This window comes from Nycticebus coucang, chromosome 3 (genome assembly GCF_027406575.1).
Source record: "Nycticebus coucang isolate mNycCou1 chromosome 3, mNycCou1.pri, whole genome shotgun sequence".
In the NCBI taxonomy this organism is placed as follows: domain Eukaryota; kingdom Metazoa; phylum Chordata; class Mammalia; order Primates; family Lorisidae; genus Nycticebus; species Nycticebus coucang.
In genome coordinates, this window is record NC_069782.1 from 147,005,188 (window position 1) to 147,024,644 (window position 19,457).

Here is a 19,457-nt window from a genome sequence, read left to right on the forward strand (position 1 = left end):
TAAATCATATTTCAAACACTATACTGTCCCGTTTTATTGTAATAATTTCACCCACACAAAAATGAATTAGTTGCTTTTACTGTGTAATTTTGGAATACCAACTCTATGCCTCCAACAGAAAATCAATAATTATTTTTATAACATTAATTAGTTTTTTCTATAGACAGTATCAACTGAGACTTTTTTGCACTTATGACTAATCCATTACAAACATTTGCCGATCTTAAAAACACAATTCCCATAAAAGTGCAGTTACACCAAGTACAGACAGGAAAGTATAAGGAGCTCACTGGCTTTGCTATACCAAATGGATAAAAAGGGAAACTGAATTTATACTGTAAGTATATACAAATAAATAAAATAAAATCCTACCCTTTCTTTCTGTATTTTTCTTAGATCTCTTTATACAAATAACAGAATGCTTCATTTTATTCAATAGGATGAATTCCTTAGAGAAAAACCAGAAAGAGCTGATAAATCAACACCCAAATTTTTGGCTGATTTTTTTTTCTACTTCTATCAATTTCCTGACACGATTTAACATAAGCAGGAAAATCTTTTCAGTAAACTGAGGACTTGAGTTTACAGATGTCTTGAAGAACTTTGACAAGTTACATATATCCCATGTTGCTTTTGGTTTCCCATCTCTTCTTTGCTTCAAACCTAAAATGAACAAAAAAAATCCTCATTTTTTAAAAAATACTTTGCTAAAGTAACATATTTACTAGGAGACCAAAGTAAAACAAACATGAAAATTTTCATATTCCAATGATTACAAAATAAACACTGAATAGGATGAAGAAATGCTCTCATATTTGTAATCTGATAAACATTCAACGAAGATACAGAGCAAAGTGAGTAACAATTACATACAAACTGTACACACGAAATGCATTAGCAGGATGTCTGCAATTACTATGAAGTCAATAGAATTAACAATAAAACCCTTAAGTAAACTTACCCCCATGCAAGTTTCTTCTTTTTTCGAGCAGCCTGTGAATTTTCAGCCTCCTTTTTGGCTTTTACGAAGTTGTGGCAAGCCACTGCTTTGGCAATTTTTACACCTAGCTAAGAATTACAAAGAAGAAAAAAGTGAAACTAAAATATCCAGCTAATACAACAACTACTACAACACAAATGATTCAGAACCTGTAGATAAGAAAGCCATGTCTAGAAATTAGAAATTCTATGCTTAGGCCCCTGAAACAAAGTATAACAAATACATAGATAAGGCCCATATTTCCCTTAATTCCCAAAAGACCCTAAATTTACACTAGTTATACCAGTCTCCTGGATGGAACTCTTTCCCAAACTCAGGCTCCCCAAGGGTCCACAAAGGTAGTAATGAGGATCTTCAAGCTATTTCAGCCTTGCAGTAGGCTGAACAGGAATTTGCGCCCGATAAGGCTGCAGAGACTGACAGAGACATCAAGTTTCTTTGCTCTGGGCTAGAATTACAGCAACTCAGTATGATCACACCAGTTATCTCACGCTGATCAGAAGCTCTGATTGTCAATCATAGATGTGATTAATAAAACATGGAAAAGCTAATTACTACTTCATAATGTACTGGTATGATGGGCAACAGCTTTTAATTCACTGAGAGAGAAGAATATGGGGTGCTTAGAGGCAAAAGGCTGGGCACCGGGACCTGAGTACACAGGTGCCCCCTGTGCAGAGCCTTCTGTGTGTGACCCCCTCACACCCATCTGCCAGTTCTACAAAGTCCATTCGAGATGAAATCCTCCCATCCCAGAAGTGTTCTCTAACTCAACCTAAAAGAGTCCCTGTTTCTGTATTTCCCCAGCCCTTCAGCTTCTATGCTACAACCTCACAGTTACACACTCTGCTCTACGCTGCTTTCTGGCTGCACAGCTGTCTGCGGCAAGCATCTCCAAGATGGGTATGCTGACACTGTCTTGTTTCAGTGTATCCATTAAGAACTCAGGTTAAACAACAAAGGCTAAACATCTGTTTCTGGTGTTTCTTATCTTTTCTACCAGGACTCAACGTAGTTCATATTAGTAGACAAACAGACTTACAGAAGAGAAGAAGTGACTTGGAAACCACTGTACGGAGCTAAGTTTTAGGGATCTGCTTGCCAACAGTAAGGCAGGGCAGGAGGTTAACAGCACACAGGTCAGGAAAAAAGCCAATCTAGGGATGAGAGATTTGGCATGCTTGACATGTCTTTCAGCTCATTCTGGAGAACTGTTTCCTTCAGGGTGAAATAGACAAGCAGTAATCAAGCACTGGCTGGAGTTTATATAATATTGAGAGCAAAAGTACATCTAATTTTTCAGTCCCAGAAAGAATATAAGCAAATGGAAGAAAGATGACAATCAATCAAATGAAGATGCCAAGCTGGTCAACCCCAACACCCAACAGGACAGCCACGGCCACTGAAGCAAGAATGATTACCTGTAAAACAGACTAACCTCAGTGTTTTCTCAAAACTCAAACCATTATTAAGTAGCCACACTATGGTCTTCATCCTTTTTTCAGGATAACATCCATTCATCAGATTTTACAGAGGACAATTGCTTTCGCTAGGTACTGTTCTAGGTGCTGGAGATACAGCGTTGAGCAAAATAGGAACTGTTTTCAAATTGCAGGGCCAGGAGGAAGGGGTTGTTGGTTACATCTGACTGCTTATGTACTGGCTTTGTTCTTTTGGTTCTCTTTCCAATTCTAGTTCTTTATCATAGAAAAGTTCACATAAGTGAAACAAACAAACAAAAAGAAGGCTAAGACTCACAGGGCTGTAGCATAATCATCCCAGGTGAAAGAAACTCCAGAAGGAGAGTACGATGTAATTTATCATGAAGATGGAATTCCTATCCACTGAAAAGCTATCCCACTCATCATACATTTAAAACATCAACTTAGTACCTGACAACTAGTTAGGATAGTCAACATTACAATATAAACAAATACTCAAATCTCACTGGCTGAACTTTGTTTCTTGTCTCACTGAAAGTAGGTGGGCAGAGCTGTTCCCCACCTCGTGGGGTCAGCTACTGAACACATGGCTTTCAGATTCACCAGGGCAGAGTAAGAGCTGGAGGGCCTCCCACTGGCTCTTAAATGCTTTAGTCCAAAAGTGACATGTTTCTGCTGACCGCCACTGGAAAGAACTATTCACATGGCTCCACCTAAACCCAAGGGGGCTGGGAAAGGTGGAGGTACAACGGGATATTAGATGAGCAGTAAATGGACCTAATCAATGGTCTTCTGCTGTAAAACGTCTTCCTATCTGTGTTTAAGATACCATAGGCCTCTTCACATTCATGTGGATGATTCAGTCTCTTTCCCATCCCCCATCCCCCAAAAGTAAACATATAAAACTTAGTATTCCACTGGCACCATTATGTATTATGTATCAAAATTTAGCATATAAAATAATAGTTTTGCCAAACTCACCCACCAAAAAAAGATCCACTCAGCTAGTTTATCTTACATTTAAATTGAGCTGGGAGCGGTGGCTCACACCTGTAATCCCAGCACTTTGGGAGGCTGAGGAGATTGAATTGCTTGAGCTCAGGAGTTTGAGACTCGCCTGAGCGACAGTGAGACCCCGACTCATGAAAAAAATGGAAAAACCGGGCGGCGCCTGTGGCTCAGTGAGTAGGGCGCCGGCCCCATATGCCGAGGGTGGCGGGTTCAAACCCAGCCCCGGCCAAACTGCAACAAAAAAATAGCCGGGCGTTGTGGCGGGCGCCTGTAGTCCCAGCTGCTCGGGAGGCTGAGGCAAGAGAATCGCGTAAGCCCAAGAGTTAGAGGTTGCTGTGAGCCGTGTGACGCCACGGCTCTCTACCCCAGGGCGGTACAGTGAGACTCTGTCTCTACAAAAAAAAAAAAAAAAAAAAAATGGAAAAACCCAGCCGGGCGCCGCAGCAAGCAACTGTAATCCCAGCAAGCACCTGTAACCCCAGCAACTTCCGGAGGCTGAGGCAGCAGGGGGCCCGCAGCCCTAGTCTGAGGTTGCGGTGAGCTACCATACCCACTGCACTCTGCTCAGGGGCATAGGGTGGGATCCTGTCTCAACAACAACAAAAAGTAAAGAAATAAATTGAGCCTATACTTTGAGTAAGAAACAAAAATGACCTGATCCAGGCAGCGCCTGTGGCTCAAGGAGTAGGGCGCCAGTCCTATATGCCGGAGGTGGTGGGTTCAAACCCAGCCCCGGTCAAAAAAAAAAAAATAAAAATGATCTGATCCATACTTGCCATACCATTAACTATGAGAAAAAATTATTTTCTAAAACTGTTGGAAATTAAGATAGAGCTTACATTCTCCCAATATGAGTGTCCTGGATTTAGAATAGACAAAATAAAGAGCATTTCAGGGTCCTGGACATGCACTCATTTGACTTCAATGGATTCTTCACCTTGACACTGTCATGTACTCTAAGGATATAAAAGCTTTTAGTGTTCCAGCAATGCCAAGGCCAAATCCAGCACAACTGGCATCACAATAAAGAGAGAATATGTTCCCTAATATAACAGTGTAAACTTGTTAGAAATAATTAATTAGAACATATTAAACAACTACTCACATGACAGGGCTCCAACATTTTGTGAAATAAACATAATAAATGACTAGGTGCATGGGCAACACTTGCAGATAGACCTGCCTGTTCTAAAGTTAAATATTCTCCAACCGTATTTTACCTTAGGTTATGTTAAATGAAATGTTCAACTGATAAACATCGAACAAACCTGGTCTATATATTTAAAAAAAAAAAAACAATCTTTTAGCTTGTAATGATGATAAAAGGCATGGCCTTTTGTGTCCTACACATGCTTAAAATAAATATGTTACACTTATTTCTGCGGAGAAAGAAAAAAGGACAAAAATACCTGAAAGTATAAAAGGATAGTAAGACCGTCTATGGAAGAGATGCTTGAGAAGAAATGTGGTTTCCCACTCAGGATGACTAACCCAAGGTCCAGAGTATTAAAAAATATCGTGCTGTCTTTCAGTATTACAAACAAACAAAATAGGCCGACAAGAATCCCCCTTTCGCTTCTATAAAAAGAAAAATGCATCTTCATGCCCAATGTAAACATCACAAAAGCTTGGTCAATGGTTTTTGTATTTAAAAAACGGTTTCAGGTCATCAGATAACTACAGCAACACAATGTGGGAAGAAATATTTTTAAACGAATAAAAATACATACAAAATTTCTTGTATGTGTACCCAAAGTATCAGCATTTTCCATATAGAACATCCAATATTTTGCTGCATTTTAATTAAGGTGTCTAAACATTATCACAAAGAACTGCAAATTGGTCAGAGCATGCAGTAAGGAAAATTAAGCTCTAAAGGCTTTTTATCACCATATTTCAGGAACCAAGGGTGTAAAATGTTCTAATTTGGGATATATTAAAAGCCATAAAAGGTCTTTCAAAAAGATTAATGGTACTTTGCTTGGATTTAAGATAAGGGCTTTAGCTGGTTGGAAAAGCAGGGCCCTAGCTGGACCCTTGAGGCATTCATCTTTACAGCCACTTGGAAGATTTGTAAAAGCGTCTGCATAACCTCAAGCAAGTGCACGGCGACATTTTTTTTAATTCCTTTCAATTTTACAGGTTTAGCCTGTGTAAATCATATTGGGCTGTAAAATAGATATAATGGCACATCCTTGTAACTCAGTACAGATTTTTAAAAGACAAACTTTAAAATAAAGTTAGCTTTACCTGAAAAATCCTGTCATTATGAAGTTTGCTGATAATCATTTGAAGCATCTGATTCCAACAGCTTAATCTAGCGTAACTGTAAATTTCTTATTCATTTCGTAAAATATTTTACTCCTCACAAAATTACTGGCTTGTAACAGATTTATAAAGTTTTCCTCCCTTTTGAACACTTTCAAGGCACTTATTTAAAAATACCAATTATCATACTTTAACTTTTTATAGAATAATAGGTCTCTATGAAAAATATTTATGCCATTCTCTTTTGTTCTTTAATTAAATGAAAACAGATGTTTTCTGAAGTAAAGCGGAACCATTACTGGAGTACTTAAAGTGTTAAGGTCTTTAATTTTTATATCAGTTTGGTCGACAATTCCTGATTGTCTTTACTCAAGCTCAACATTAATGTCAAGCAAGTTACCTAGGAGACGAAAGAGATCAAAGAGACAAAAACCCCTCCAATGTCTGATTAATCAAGCCTGCAAACAGCTTATTTCTTTTAGCCTGCATGCAAGTATGAAAATGAGATTCTGGGAGCTGAACATTGTGCAGATTTGTTCATTCTTATCAGAACAAAGCCAGCGGCAGCTTATTTCATGGATCATTGGCACTGTCATCAGTGCTACACAGAACGGGTGACAGCTCCTCATTTTGAGGCTTGAACAAAATTAGCAAAAAGTCGGCACAAATTAGCCTCTCATCTTTTTAGTAATATGACATTATTCATTTACTTTTTATCCAATTTTTAATTTTTTCCTTGTCAGCTATCCCTTTCTAGTGTCTCTTGCATGGCATCATAAAATGCCTTCCAAAAAACAAGCAAAGAAATAGCAAAAGTTGAAATAACATGCAAAGTTCAAGAAGCAAATAAAGAAAAAGCACGTCCAGTGACTAATAATGCCATGGGTTTTTTTTTTTTTTGTAACTTTCAACTTTGCACTAATACTGATAAAAATAAAAAAACAGCTCAGAATGCCAGTTAAGGAATTTTATGAAATTGATGGCATATTTCAAAAAAAAATACGGCTAATGTGTTTCACTCAAACCATGATTTATTGCAGTACGTGCTATATAGTAAATTGGTTTGGTACCTGTCCCTCCATGGTCACACCTGAGATGCCAAAGCTTTGATGACAGCTGGTAAGGTAGGCCATATCCAGTCATTTAACTCTGACTTCTGACTTTAAATCAAATCATTTTCTTTAGAAAACCTAATTTCATTGTCATCTTAAAATGTACACACATGTTTGCACATATATCTGTGTATACAACCGTACACACATCTATTATTTAGTTTTATATCTACGACTTCATATCACTTTATTTCAAAGCATAACCCAACAAATCCTGTTTTTAAAATATATCAAGAAGATACACATACACACACACATATACATCCATACACATATCTTCCATTGTGTGTCTATGGACATATGGTATGACATGTACTCAACTTCCATTTCATAGTGAAATAGTTTACATAACACCTGTTTTAATGATGACTATTAAGGCTTCAAATTATACATAGATTGCAGTGTTCCAGAGGAGAGAGAAAAGATGTTATACTGTTGAAATTAGTCCTAGATATAGACATTCATGTTCAAGAAACTTATTCCATTCATAAAGGGAAAACGGCATTAAAAAATTAACCATAAGCTGCTAGATGCTTTCCACAGCCCCCATCAGAAAGACAGTTTTTTTTTTTTTAAAGAACTGTAGTACTGTTTTCAGCAATTTCTTTATCTCTGTTCTTCTAAGTAAGAAAGCCTATTAACAAGCTTTGAACTTAAAATCACATTTACAATAATGTGCCATCAACAGTTTTATAAGCTAATTAGAAAAAGATTAATTAATGACTGGCTGCTAATAAAATGGCAATCATGAAGAAAGAAACCAAGGGTGCTAAGCTTCAACTACCACCAATTAAGAGCTAATTACAAACAAATTATATATGTGTTTTGCTGTGGGCTTTAATTTACTAAAATGGTTTTAATTAAAAGAGAAAACATGCTGATTAATTGAACTGCAGAAAAAATCTACAGTATAAACTGTGCTTTGTCTGTCTCTTTAATTAGACTTGTAACATCTGAAATCTTTTTTTAAGGTTAGTTAAAAGCACAGATAAACATAATTAAAAGAAAGCATAAGGAACACCATTTGAGGTGATCACCTAATCATACCCCAAAGGTTAAAAGAAAACATCCTTAATGCAATAAGATCTGCAATGAGTAAGCACATCTAAAATTCTGAGAGGAAAAAAATCATCACTGAGCACCAATCTTATTTTTCTGATGTTAAAAATGCTCCGACATCAGCACTGTACGCAATTTTTATGGGAACAAATATTTCTTCAAACCAGATTGTAAAGAAATTCATCCAGGCCTTCCCTTACTTGGACAGACATAGCTTATTTTGATGCACTGTGCTAACTGTCCATCTATGTGTAATAACTGAATTACTTATAAGAACTAAGGAGAACAAGGCTTCCAAGAATTAAAATAACCATTTAAAAGCCTCCCAGACTATTTACAGACTACCAGATGATACATGGAGGAACTTTTAAATTAGAAAGCACTGAGAGATGACCAAAGTTAATGAAAGGGAGTCAGTTCTAGATGAACCTTAACCGAAACATATCCCCCTCCCAAAGGCAGAGTTCCCACCTTTCCTAGGTGGCTGATTAAGCTGCTGACCAGCAAAAGCCTATTCAATGGGTTTTCCCTCCTCAGAGTCCGATTGCTAACTGGTGAAAAAATAGCAAAAAGAAAATGGTTCTAAATTCTACTGTCTAATTGGAAAGAGAAAATAATTTTTTTGAAAAAGGAACTGAAGACAGAGTAACAAAATTTGAAAAACATAAAACATATTTTATAAGAGAGTTTGCACATATTATACTCTGTATGAAAAACTTAAGAAATTTTAGAAATTTAAGAAAACAAAACAACATTTGCTTTTTGAGCAAAACCTACAGTTAAAATGTATTCATCACACACACCCCGGTACTATTAACAAAATAATCTCTTTTCCATAAAATAAAATGTTGAAATGGAGATATAAAATTTAGACTCTTGATATAGACATAAATAAAATCTAATGCACTGTTATTGCGTTTACTCAATCTTCTCCAAGTAGAAATCACAATAATTTAAGACAACAGACAGGACCTGCTACCCTTTAACAAGCTAGCTAACAGGTTCCAGTGATAAATTTTTATAATAGTTAATTGGAATATACTGTTCAACTATCTGAGCAAAGTGTTTTACCTTAGAAACATGGTTGTCAAGATATTTCTCCTGCCCAAAGAAAATATTTTCAAAAATGGAAAGAAAACGACTTTCTTCTCTGGATTACAGAATAAAGAGTTTAGAATCGAAAGATCTCCTTCACTGTTTATTATATGTCTTTCAATTCAGCTTCTTGTTTTTGTTTTTGATGCAAACATAATAGCACAAATGATAAGTAATTATAGACATCTGTAGTTCAAATACTTAAACATTTAATTTTCAACTCTAAATGTAAATAACATTCCAGGCATTTGGGAAGTTAAATCTGCCAAAACCATGTTATTTGGGAAGAATTTTTTCTCGGTGGGGGGGACGTCAAGCCCCTATTCCATCAAAGCAACACTTACATCTACATAAAACTAATAACTGAAATGAAAAGAGTGAACTGTGGTCAAACCCTGTCACAGAAACCAAAGCCTAGTTGGAAAAATTCTGAATGCTAGAACAAGTGCTACGGTATCCACAGCATTTCTGAGAAAGGACTACTTTTTAGATGTTAACATAAAATACAGAACCTGTCTCAAGTGTACACATATATAGCCCTCTTAGATAACAATAACTCCAAATTTTCTAGGAAATCACCCTGAAAATAGAGCTTAGGCTATAAATTAAGGGTCTGCACAAACAGCATTTGGTTCACTTAAACTATGAAAGAATACAACTCAAGTAATTCAAACCTAATTTTTTTTTAGACGACCATTCCCATCTTCTTTAAGAATGAAAAAACATTAATATTTCAACATTATTAACTGTAGGTATACTTGGAATCCAAAAATTTAGGCAGTTTACTCCATTTATAATGAATTAAAATTTAATTAAAATTAAATTCTTTGTTTAATTCATTTTGCCAACATAGTATTTATTTATGTCTACACAGAGAATACTATTAAAATGAGAGATGTAAAATTTTCTTATCTTTTAAAAAGATCATTGCTACCTGTGATACCTTGGTTAAGTTCTAAATAACTATTAAACTCAACAACACTAAAAGCTGATGTCATTGCTTCAGGTCCTCAATGGTAAGTCTTAGAAAATGAGCTCTGAAATATGAAACATTTTATCATATCATTATTATAAACTGAAGGGTTTTTTAATCTTAGCAAAGATGGAAATAGATTATAGCCACGGTATCTCAAATGTGAATATTAACACTACAAATCATCAAAAAACAGTATGACTATATCTTGGTTACACACAATTGTTGTAATGTTACAACATGAAATACTGGCATTTTTTTTTTTTTAAGGAGTCAAGTTTATCTGGTGCTGTCAAACACCATCCTATTTCAGTTCCTTATAGAAAAAGCTTAATCCTTAAGAGTATAAAAATGCTCAAACAAAATTCAGACAACCTTTCTTCCTCACTCATTTCTGCCATCACATTGTATAGGCATAACTAAAATCAATCTGAACAATACACCTAGTTAATGTAAACATGACTCATTGGAATTTGATGCTAGAAACTCACTGATTTGCTGCCAGAGTGGGTTTTTATGTACAGCAGGCTGACATGAAGAAGCCTAAAGAGAAAATCTCTTTACCAAATGTGAGATTCAACCTATCTGGTGCTATTAATCAAACTAAGCTTTGGTCCTTACTTTTAAAATACTTGTTTCTACCGATTTCTATAAATTGGGATGATCTAGACCGCAGCAAAGACAACACACAGGTAAGACAATACCAAAGGATGCCATTTTCAAGCATCACTTCCGAGTCTGAGCCACAAATATGCCCAGATACTTGTACATGTGTAATGTACATACCAATGTTTTCAAATTAGAACAGTTTTGTCAATATAACACAAACTCAAATAAGTTTTTACTTTATCCTCTAAGACTGTTAACAAAGAAGTATTTAACCAACAGGAGGGATGGTCTCAAAACAACATCATCACTACAACACAAAACCAATAAATGATAAAAAGCACAATCTTGACTGAGTCATCCCCCCCCAGATTACATTCATCCTTAATATCATCATTAATTGAAGGGACTATGATTCTGGAAATCCATGTGCTTGCTGTGCCACAACAGCACTCTGACAGCCTTATCTTGGCATAATATTTTTTTGATGAACTGTTTTCAAGCCCTATTTTCAGACATGGTTGTACTTTTGGCTTCATTTTTCTCAAAACTGATACTACCCTATTGGTTTCACAGGCTTATAAATGTTAAACACCAAAAATTAGTTTCACTTATTATGGATGGAAAAGGCTTTAAGAACTCTGGAATCTATGCCTCTGAGCAAAGGCTTTATCAGCAGGTCCCAGTCATTGCTGCTTGAAAAAAGAAACGGTAGTGATTAAAAACCAATATACCTGATTTCCAAAAGGACACCTTCCACGCATGTATATACTCAATTTCATACAGGGCTACTGCCTCCAAACTCACACTTACTTCTCAAAATCTCATCCACATCTATCTGTAGTGATTGGCATCAAGGGGATAAATATGAAATATTAAATCACAAACTAATCTATTCATTCAAGAATCCCATCTTGATTAGTTATTTTTCCCTGGTGATTAATGAACATGACATGAGTATCTTTGCAAAGTCTGTGCCTGAACAGCAAACATTTTCCAGATGTTTTCCCACTTATGCAGGGAAAAGAACAGGACTCAAGGTACTGTTCTTTCTTTTAATTAGAATTCTATAATTCTACACCAAATAAATTTACTTAACCATAATAAAGCATTATATTTACACAGAAGTAAAAATGACACTGAGAAAAATGTTTACTATCTTTACAAGTGCTGAAAATATCATGTTTTTCTAAAGCAATCACATTTGCCATAAACTGTGATAGGAAATAGCCCTTAAAATGGAAAATACCTAGTCAGTACTATACAATTTCCATTCTAAAATAGGAGTATGACAAACACCAAAATAGAAACTTAATCTCCTGAAAGAAAACACACATTTTTGAAGCCTCTAAGGCACTATTTCTGTATGTTGTGACAAGCAGCTTCAAATTACACTCAGAAAGGCAGGCTCACCAGTGAATCCTAGTGAGGCAGACAAGGGCGGAGTTACTAGCAGGAGCTGGTAGGCAGAATGTCCTATGGCAACCCCATTCCTGCCCAGTGCGTCATTTAGCAATACTGTACTCAATTCTTGATTGTCCAGACATACTGAGAAATTTAACATTTAAATTTAACATTCTATTATCCAATATCTCACTTAAGCCAAATTTTAGATTTAGTTTGCCTGGTAAAGATGAAAAGTACAACTTAATCACATTTTAAAGATCTAAAGTCATTTGGCAATCACCATAATAATAACTGCCCCAAGCAAGAAAAGAATCAGCAATGGAAGTTGAAACTGAGTAAAAGTATAATTGTAAAGAGAATATTTACAGGTTCAAATCATCTCCCAACTGCTCATGAGATACTTACTTATTACAAGGGGAAAAATAGTAACTTCACAGTAGAGAAATCCAGAGATACCACCCTAACCAAATAATCAAAGTAGCACTATCTATAAAGGAGACAACAGAACCATGTGCCTCCGGATAGCTTATATTGAGAAGGACACAGCATCACTCCTATGATTTTCCTGCTAAAAATGCATGACCTGAAATTCATCATAAGGAAACATTACACAAACCAGAATTAAGGGACATGTTACAAAATAACTGGCCTCTGCTCTTCAGAAATGTTAAGGGCTTAAGAACAAAGACTGAGGAACTAGTCCAAATTAAAGACGACTAAAGAAACATGACAACAAAAAGCATTGTTATAGACCAGGAAAGAGAAAATGTTTTTTGCCATAAAGAAAATTACTGAAATGATTGGCAAATTTAAATAAAGTGCATACACTAGAGAAAAATGAAAGCAAATGCTGTAAAATGTTAATATTTCAGGTATGTGAGTAAAGGATAAATAGGAAATCTTTTTACAATTTTCACAACTTTTGTCTAAAATAATTTCAAAAATAGGTTTTCTAAAAAAAATTAAATGTGTTTATCTCAAAATTTCAGCATTACTAACTATATTAAAAGAAGCATAGACGCTGCAGTAAAATAAATGCTTCTCTGTGAATTCCCCTGGTGGGTACTAATACATAGAAAAAGATAAGAAGAAAAACAGTCGTAGAGCCCATATTTTAACATTGCAGACTCGGCTTTGCTGTACCCTTTCTTACTTCAGCAAGGTGGATATTTGAGGAAACTAACCAACCTGAGGGACCCTGCTGTTTAGTCACCTTGTTGCCTGGAAGAGACAACAAAGTATGTAACTCTGGAGTCTTCCAAAAGGAAGGCTGGTCAAGCAATGGTAATGAAACACAATTTTGCTGAGTCCCATGATCCTGAAGAGACTGGTAAAGAGAGAAATCCTTAGCATTTCTATTATAAAAAGAAAAGGGCGGCCTGGGCGGCGCCTATGGCTCAGTCGGTAAGGCGCCGGCCCCATATACCGAGGGTGGCGGGTTCAAACCCGGCCCCGGCCAAACTGCAACCAAAAAATAGCCGGGCATTGTGGCGGGTGCCTGTAGTCCCAGCTGCTCGGGAGGCTGAGGCAAGAGAATCACCTAAGCCCAGGAGTTGGAGGTTGCTGTGAGCTGTGTGAGGCCACGGCACTCTACCTGAGGGCGGTACAGTGAGACTCTGTCTCTACAAAAAAAATAAAAAATAAAATAAAAACAATTAAAAAAAAAAAAAAAGAAAGAAAAGGGCGGCCATACTTATACCATATAGCTCTGCTGGCTTTTCTTATGTGCCCACCTTAAGCTTTAATCTAGCAGACCCGAGACCAGGCAGCATCTGATAGCAACCAGTAACATATTCCCAGAATTTGTAAATGGATTAAGCAGCACTTATTCACCATGCGGCACAACATGGAGTACTTCATCAACATAACACAGTTAAGCACCACTTCTCTAAAAGGCTTTGTTCATGATCCAAATGAGGAAGATATTCAGGCCACTTTCCATACCGCCATGGTTGGTTACTGTGCCTCATATGCTTTTTAGTCCTTCTTAGATCTTGAGCCACTCTTCACTATCCTCATCATCTCACTATACTCCCCCACCCTTACAGCCATGATAAGTATCCACCCACTGAAGTCTCTGGCAACCCCACAAGCACCAGCCCTCCCCATTATTCCCTGACATTTTCATGGCCAACTCCAAAATCTGGAGATTAGATATACTACTGGTATAATTTTGCTATGCTTTCAAGTTGAAAGTAACTACTCTTTGAAGCTGGCCAAGAAACAAAGCCACTATTTCTAACAGAACTTCTATAGAAACGTAAGTTGCAATGCCAAAATAGTCTACTTACCAACAAATAATAGATGCCATGTTTGTTGAATAGAATTTCAAAGATGATTTTTGGCATATAGCTCATACAGATAGGAATAAGGACCCCTATCTTATTCATACTGAAACCACCACTGTAATAACCAACAATTAATACTGAAATCTCCAGAGCTTGCGTCACCATTCAACATGCTTTAAAATTTACTTTATAAAAATGAAGTATTTCTATTCTTTCTATTCTAAAAGTCATAAAATGCTATAATAAACAATGAAAGCCATACTCAATGAACCAAAATAGGACTACTTTAGAGATGAAATAGTGTAACTGTCAAACTGCAAGCACAAGAAATACTGTAAGAAGGGAAAGGGAAAATGATATAAAGTAAACATTAAAAACACTTTATGATCTAGCAATTCCCCTTCTGGTTATACGCTTAAAAGAACTGAAAGCAGAAATTCAAACAGATGGACACCCAGGTTCCCAGCAGCACTATCACAGCAGTCAAAAGATGGAGGCAACCTCCAGTGTCCACTGAAGGATGAATGCACAGACAGAACGCAACAAATACAGCCAAGGACACGATGCTAAGTGAATATGCCAGACGTAAAAGGACTAAATAGCATGTAATTCCACTTATATGGGGTACCTACGATAGTCAAATTCATAGAGACAGAGTGGTGGATGTCAAGGGCTCCGTAAAGAGGAGAATGAGAAGTTACTGTAAAGAGTTTCAGTTCCGCAAGATAAAAGGAGTTCTGAAAATGGATGGTGGTGATGGCTACATAACAATGTAAATGTGCTTAATACCACTTAACTGTACACTTAAAAGTAGTTAAAATGGTAAATTTTATGTTATACATATTTTATCACAATAAAAAACACTTCATACAAAATGTCAGTTTATTGTTTGAAAGGCCACATAACTGACCTTTACAAGCTACTTCTCGCTTATGCCCTTAACTGAAGCCCACACAGTTATAATTTCCTTTAGATTAGCCATTAACACACTCTCTCACACACATACACACACGCACACATTCACACATTATACACAAAAGTGAGATTTGGGTTTTCTTTTTCATTTCTTTTTTTTTTTTTTTAAGAGACAGAGTCTCACTCTGTTGTCAGGCTGGAGTAACAGAGCACAATCATAGCTCATTACAGTCTCAAACTCCTGGGCTCAAGAGATCCTCCTTTCTCAGTTCCCACGTACCTGGGACTACAGGTAAGCACCACCATGCCTGGCTACTTTTTTTTAAAGAAATGGGGGTCTTGCTATGTTGCCCAGTGTGGTCTCAAACTTCTAGCCTCAAGCAATCCTCCCACTTCAGCCTCCCTCAGTGCCAGTCCTCAAAAGTATTTAATGTGACAAATGATTTTCTTTTTTTTTTTTTTTTTTTTTGTAGAGACAGAGTCTCACTGTACCACCCTCGGGTAGAGTGCCGTGGCGTCACAGCTCACAGCAACCTCTAACTCTTGGGCCTACGCGATTCTCTTGCCTCAGCCTCCCAAGGAGCTGGGACTACAGGCACCCGCCACAACGCCCGGCTATTTTTTTGTTGCAATTCGGCCGGGGCTGGGTTTGAACCCGCCACCCTCGGCATATGGGGCCGGCGCCCTACTCACTGAGCCACAGGCGCCGCCCGACAAATGATTTTCAAGGGCTTAAAGAAAAAATAGTTTCTGAATTCCTTTTTGGAACTTGTTTTTCTATATAAAAATGTAAAATCCACAAGATAAGTGGTGAAAAAGAAAAACACAAAAATCACAACAATCAGCAATTAGTAGTAGACTTTTTTACATCTAATGATGCAAGAATACAAAAAAAATTGACTGCAATCATAAGCTTATCTCTCGTCTCAGTTTAAGAAAAAAGTTCAAGTGCAAGTCAGTTACAATAGTCAGTATGGCCAGCAGTTTACACAGATAACCCATTACACTACATATGCTCTCTACATAACTGAACACCATAAAGAAGTGAGAGGCTAAGGAAGTAAGGATCCAGGCACTGAAAATAAAGCTATAGAAAAGACAAAAGCTATCACAAAACAAAAAGAACGACAAGAAAATGCAAGCCAACACGAGCTCTTAATCTCTATGTGATATTTACTCTTAACTAGCAGAATACTACCCCCTGCACCAGGGATTTAAGTCAGAATCTTCTTGTGGTCTTCTTGGAAAAACAATATTCAACATATCTACTAGTTTTATATTATAGAAAAAAAGCATGAAAATTCTTTAGGGCCAAGGGAGATATGCCAAATATAATAAAGCAAGCATTTTAGTAGGGGTTAAAAAAGGTTGAAGGATGTGATTTTAAAATATATAGCTGCTTTAGGGAGAATTAAGCTGAGTGAAACATGCAAATGGAAAAAGAAAGCTAGCCTTTTAATCATACCTGAAAAAACCTCTCTGATCTAGGTAAAATCTAAAGTTGAATATCAATCATGGATTATTTCTAACATAAATTTTAAACCAGAATAATTTAAAAACATTAAAGACAAAAATAAATCCTAGCATTTCAAAGCAAATGATGGAGTTAAGAGGGAAGAAAATGGATAAAGATGAAAATCTGAGATCAAATATTTTAATACCGAACTTATTAATGATCATAAGAAGAAGGCACATTTATTTTATAATGCAGAAAATGTATAATCAGTAAGACTCACCTCTCGGGTAGCTAGCTGGTTGCTGAGTTCTTCGGCCTTCTCAATATTCCACTCTTCCACAGCTCGGTCTATCCTCTTTTCAAGGCCTGACTAGAAAAAAAAAAGAAATCTGAACATTAAGGGCAGGAAGGTAAGGCAAACATGAGCTAACCAAAATTATGTTACAGGACTACAGCAAATGCCTTATATAAATAGACCATTTATTCCCAGAATAACCCCACAAGATAGTTAATAGTTGCCCCTTGGTACCAGAAATCTCAGAGACGTTAAATGGCTTCCTCTAGGTCATGGAACTTCCTGAACTAATAAAAAGGAGATGCAAATCCAGACTTTTGTAACTCCAAAGCCTATGTTTTCCCTTAGTTATAACAATAATGTTAATTTAATAATAATAGCTAAAATTTATGAAGTGCCTATTAGGTGGCTGATCCTGGGCTTAGTACTGTAAGGGCTTAGTACTTATAACAACCCCATGGAATAATAATGTTACCTTGTTCTAAAGATGAAGAAATAGAGCCTTAGACCCCCCTAACTAGGCCAAACGCAAAGTCTGTTAGTAAGGCCATCACATGAACCCAGGCTTGCTCAGAGCCCACATTCTCAACCATGATTCTGTCCTACCTCTTTTCTACACTGCCTATTTCTATAGCTCAAAACTTTTATTTAATAGCCCCTCATAGTCTTTGACTATAAACATTAGGCTGACTATTTAACATGGAAGGAAAATTACACATACCCCAGGAAATCATAATTAAAATTTTCATGGGATTACCAAACAGACTAGGGTATAACTTATATATTTATGAAAAGATACTCAGACTTAAATAATTTGAATTGTGAAAATAGTTGTATAGATAATAAAAGTTTTCAAATATAGTCTGATACTTGATTCTTATGAGAAAATTTTAGTCTATTAACGGCTTATCTAGTATATTGTTTAGCTTCCTCATTTTCAGTTAATATTGTATCTACTGAAGACTTCTTCCTCCTTATCTAACAATGGAAGTCCTAAGAATATATTTTCTTTCAGTACACTGCTTAATTATGCTAGTTAACTAAGAGAAATTGTGTTCTTCTTTGTTGAGACTTTAAAAATAACTCCAGCATAATTTGCCTAAAAAGATCATGGAAACAAAGACCAATGAGGTCATCACTAATGAGCACTGTTAAGGGAAGACTGTTCCTTCTCACAATCCCTTCTTCTCATCATGCCCACCTGTATACATAGGAGGCCAACAGGCACTTCTTCCTCCCCACTGCAGCTGCACATTCACTCAATAGCCCTCCCTGAAGTCTTTGACCCTATACCATGTGGCTCTAATGCCCTCTTCCCATTCTTGCCCCATAACGATCTGTTAGTTTCCAGAAATTTCCCTTTCTGGTATTTCTGCATAACTCTTCTCCTGATGGTCCAAACAATACCCTGGAATCACTTTTCCAATATCTTTCCTCTTCAAAGACTTCTAATTCTACCCACCTCCAAAGTTTATACTCTAGGCCAGTGCCTGTGTTCCAGTTCTGGTCAAGACAGTGCCAATCCATGGCAAAAACAACCAGTTTGTTCCAGAATGCAAATCAGCTTCATGACTAAGCAGTTTTGTCTAGGTGACTTTGGGGCAGGGAGGGTAACAAGACTTTCTCAATGAGGAATGTAGCACACTGAGTTATTCTCATATAGGTTCCTTATCACTCCATAGACCAGTACTTTGAGGAATGCTACAGGTCATGTTATAGATATCATATGAAAGTTCTACCTCCAAAACTTCACCATCTAGAATTCTGCTCCCTGAATATAATTCTTCCACTTATCTAAGTCCTCCTACCCAATAAGCCTGCTTTGTCTTCATCTGGAACCTGAAACCTAGGTATCCTCATATTCGTTCTCACAGTTCTTCAGTCCCTTCCTGGATTCTTTCATCCTCCCTCTCTAATTTGCAGCCCATGATTAACCTTATCAAACTAGAATCTAAGCCAGTGGTTCTCAAAGTTTAAATTCTGGACCAGTGGTACAATAATACCTAGAAACTTGCTAGAAATACAAATTCTCTCAATCAGAAACTCTGGGCTGGGGCCCAGCAATCTACATGGTTCTGAAAAAGACTAAAATTTATGTCAACTATACCCTCATTCTTATAACTATACCTTCTCTTATAACCCCTAATCTTAATAGTTTTCAAGGTTCTGTGATTAGACTCCTCTCCTTTTAGATTATTCTCCAGTAATCTACTCAAGCCTGGGACTTCATTTACTTCTTATAATTTATATCTTTAAATAATTCAAAACATCTGACATCTCCCTTTACCAAAATCTACATCTCCAGCTGCTTGCTAGTCCTTGTTATATTGAAGGCCTTGCAAAGGTGGTCTTCCATTTTATTATTTCTGTAACAAACTCACCTCTTCCTGCCCTGCTTCTCCCCCTGCTAGGTCATCCTTGACTGAATCCTCAGTTACCTCCAATGGCTCCAACCCTCCTCCCATCTGAGCTCTATTCTGAGTTCTATTCTTGCACAGTCACTCATTTTATCCTCCTGTGCTTCTTCAGA

General features: G+C 36.7%; 1 protein-coding gene across 2 annotated transcripts in view; it reads right to left on the reverse strand.

The window, feature by feature from the left end:
• Positions 1 to 476: 476 nt before the first annotated feature.
• FAM204A (family with sequence similarity 204 member A) overlaps positions 477 to 19,457 on the reverse strand; it is a 32,948-nt gene continuing 13,967 nt past the window's right edge. For both annotated transcript variants that reach the window (XM_053585753.1, XM_053585752.1), the window contains exons 6-8: positions 16,913 to 17,002; positions 962 to 1,068; positions 477 to 663 (exon numbers count right to left, since the gene is read on the reverse strand). In XM_053585753.1, the coding sequence (XP_053441728.1) occupies positions 612 to 663; positions 962 to 1,068; positions 16,913 to 17,002 (249 nt within the window). In that variant the 3' untranslated portion in view covers positions 477 to 611. The remainder of the gene's footprint in view (positions 664 to 961; positions 1,069 to 16,912; positions 17,003 to 19,457) is intronic.